The sequence below is a fragment of the Alligator sinensis genome, unplaced genomic scaffold (assembly GCF_000455745.1).
Source record: "Alligator sinensis unplaced genomic scaffold, ASM45574v1 scaffold241_1, whole genome shotgun sequence".
In the NCBI taxonomy this organism is placed as follows: Eukaryota; Metazoa; Chordata; order Crocodylia; family Alligatoridae; genus Alligator; species Alligator sinensis.
The window spans coordinates 3956962-3960310 of NW_005841894.1; the positions used below are offsets into that span (position 1 = coordinate 3956962).

The 3349-nt window shown below is 38.0% G+C and overlaps 1 protein-coding gene across 1 annotated transcript in view; it reads right to left on the reverse strand.

Annotated features, from left to right (window-relative positions):
- TBC1D4 (TBC1 domain family member 4) overlaps positions 1–3349 on the reverse strand; it is a 129312-nt gene that overhangs the window by 58798 nt on the left and 67165 nt on the right. The window contains exons 5-6 of the mRNA XM_025197332.1: positions 2801–2933; positions 323–414 (exon numbers count right to left, since the gene is read on the reverse strand). Coding sequence (XP_025053117.1) covers positions 323–414; positions 2801–2933 — 225 coding nt within the window. The remainder of the gene's footprint in view (positions 1–322; positions 415–2800; positions 2934–3349) is intronic.

The window sequence follows — 3349 nt, forward strand, 5'->3', positions numbered from 1 at the left end:
GGCAGTGGGAGCACTTTAATAAAGCTTGTTGAAGTACCCCTGCCACCAGATTTAAGAGTGGGATACTGAATACACAAGATACTGTGGGCACTTCAATTCGAGTGGCTCTCAGAACCACTCTAATTAAAAAGTACCCCCCACCCCCAATCCCTGAAGCACATGTAAAGATGCCCTATATTACAGTAGAGTTTTGACACATTAACTCAACAGTTCATGAAAATGCACGTAGGTTTTCAAATTATACCTTAGAAGGAGAATATGCATATTTACCAACTTAAAAATATTAGTCCATTGACAGAGAAGGCAGCAACTTCTACCTTACCTGAACACGTTCAAAAATGTCTGCTTGTTCATTATCAGTAAGTGATGACAGGTGTCTCTGAATGACAAGTTTGGCTCTTGGTGGGTAAAGACCTAGGGGTGGGGAGGGGAGACAAAAACATTTAGTAGGTCCTCTTAGCACTAAGTGAGAATACACTTATTCTTTCATTGTCCATCCAACTATAGCATTTGAGATGATACACTTTTCAAAAACAAATTAGAATATAAAAAGATAATAAAATCAAACAGAACTAGTTTTTTCAATTGGCCCTGCCCACTTAAAATCTGCTCACATGGGGTAACTGTGCACAATATTTCCATAATATAGTTAAAGCATAGGACCCCCTTTCTTACAAAATCATACTGAATATAAAAAGTTAAACCCTTATTAAAATAAGGGGCAAGAAATCCAGTGACGGAGGGTCCTTCAGTTTGTAGACCCCTATATAAAAGAAAACTTCTCCCTCCTTTTCCCCCCTCTCCCTCTCTATCTTGCTCCCAACCTGCTCTACTCTGTAAACAAGTCAGGCTGCTTCTTTCCTCTGTCTGCCCTCTTTAAAATGATCCCTCTGCTGTCACACAAGGCAAAGACAAAAGACCATAGACACAGTCTCCCTATTTACTGTTCCTGTGCCATAGTGATTCCAGCTGCAGGAAGAATCCTGCTCAGCCTCAAAAGCTTAGGGCCTATATCGCCTTCTATGCAAACAGCAATTCATAAAGACTTCCAACTCAGCCAAATGTTTGTAGCTTTTCACAGGGAGATATACTCCAGTGAAGCCCCAGTACATTTAAAAACCCAGCTCCAGAAAGTAAATGTCTCTTGGTGTGCCTGTATGTTATAAGAAGCTTTGATGTTAAGAAATAATTTTGGCCAAGCATCACATTTTTCCCCAATCCCCATTTTGGAAAACGTTTTTCTTTTTGGAGGAAAAAATAAAATAAAAATAAAAAATAAATCAAGAAATGGTTACAGCTGCAGATGAGCACTCAGCATGGAAATGCTCAATCTGAGTGGTTAAAGCACAGCAAAGCTAGAAGCAAGTGAAGATGTTGGTTATAAAAAAAAAAAAAAAGTGTTTAGGCAGCCTTAACAGGAATCTTTGCCAGCAAGGCCTATAATAAAGCTGACAAGCTTCTGCTTTGTCTAGAGCCCAGCCTCACAGAAAGGGGGCAGAAACTCAAAACACTTGCTATATGTTTTTCAGTCTCAGGCCAAAGTTTTAAAAAAAACATTTTTTGAGTACTTAAGTTGACAAACATCTGGTTTTCAGGTGATTGGTGGTTCTGCTTTTATCCCCCCCCCCCCCAAAAAAAAACCAACACAACAACCCAACCAACCAAAACAAAACAAACCAGCCCTTACTAACATTAGGCATCCTGTATCCTGGAAACCTAAAGACCCCAAACAATTTATTAGCTGCTTTTGAAAAGTAGGAGTTATGATGCAGCATTTTAAGAGCTGTTTTATATGCATCAGTGGAATTAAGAGGTTTTCTAGGAGTTTAGCTTTGCATAGAGTAAGGTGGAGAATTAAGAAAACTTTGACACTGCTGAACACTTCTACTGCTCAGATGGGAGACGTGTATCCATTCACTACAAAATTGTTTCCTGGCCAAGATTTCTCATGCTTTTCATTCACTAAAAGTAAATGATGCTATTTCACAAACAACAGCTACTATATAGTTTATTACAGTATCTCCAAACAATTATAAAGGGAAGGCCTGCTTGCTGTAATCTACTAGTTTGAATACATGCACCACTGCTTTCAGAGAATAGAGTACATCAGACTTGGGTAATATAGGTTTATTTTTAATGTTGTTGTAAAGTGTTATTAAGAATTATATTTTGCCATACTTAGCTTCCTTTTAAACTTTAGTGGAAATCGTGTGTAGCAATCTGAAGCCAGAGAGCAATTCTAAATGTTTCACATTTGTTTATCTTAATTTTGTATTTGCTGTAAGAGAATTAGGCAGTGAAATATGTGAAAGACTGGTGGTTTTTCTTTTGGACTCTAGCAAGAGAAAAAAAAAACAACAGCAGAACAGAAATATCTCAAAGCCACGGGTTTCATCACTGTCCCTTCCTTGACCAGAATATGGGCTTCAAAACTGTTCAAAGCAATATGCATAAAAATTATTCCCATATTAAAAAAAAAAAACACAAAAAAAAATAGAAGAAAACACATTTGAGAGAAGTATAACATTTAGCAACGAGGACTTAATGGACCAGTTTAGAAAATAAATTACAAAAATCATCACTTCATTATATAATATACTATTTAATAAGTGGTAGACAATTTAACTTGTCTACAGCCATGGGAGTTCAAATGCTATCAAGACTCAAATGAGTAAGACAGCCAACACAAGTTCAGAGCACACAGTAGGGTCCAATGAAAGTAACAGTTGCAAAGTAACGTGCTGTGAAGCTTCAAAAGAAAAACAAAACAAAAACATATTTGACTTAGGAAAGTTGCTACCTTCGATTCTTTCGCAGAGTTTATGTAAGGAGTGCATAGGACAGGCCTCACAGAGTTTAATCTGAGTCTTGGCATTCTGTAGAGCTGCAGCCGTGCTAAAGGCTTGTTTCAGGGTAAGCATTATCTCATCAACCTGGAAGGAAAAGGAAAAGAGACTATGAAAAGTCTGAGTTTTTGCATTTTTATACTGAACTGTTAAAATATGCTTGCAAGTCTGTGCTGATGTATATCAGGCAAGTGCTTGATATTAGGAATGATTATTTACTCTTTATAGTGCATAACTCGGTCAAAAATTACAGTAGTGCAAGAGTCAAGAAAACCAGGTTCTATTGTTGCCCTGTGGGGTCCTTATATCTGTATATACTGGGCACTTTAGTGGGGCTTTTTTGGCACTCATCTAATAGCCAATTGACTCAGCTTTAGATAAAAGCACCAAAAAGCCTTGCTGAAGTGCTTGATCAACACAGAAGCTGCAGGGCCAGGTCAAAATAACATGCTGCTTACTCTGGTAAAACACTTTGGGGGGGGGGGGGGGGGAAAGGAGGGGGG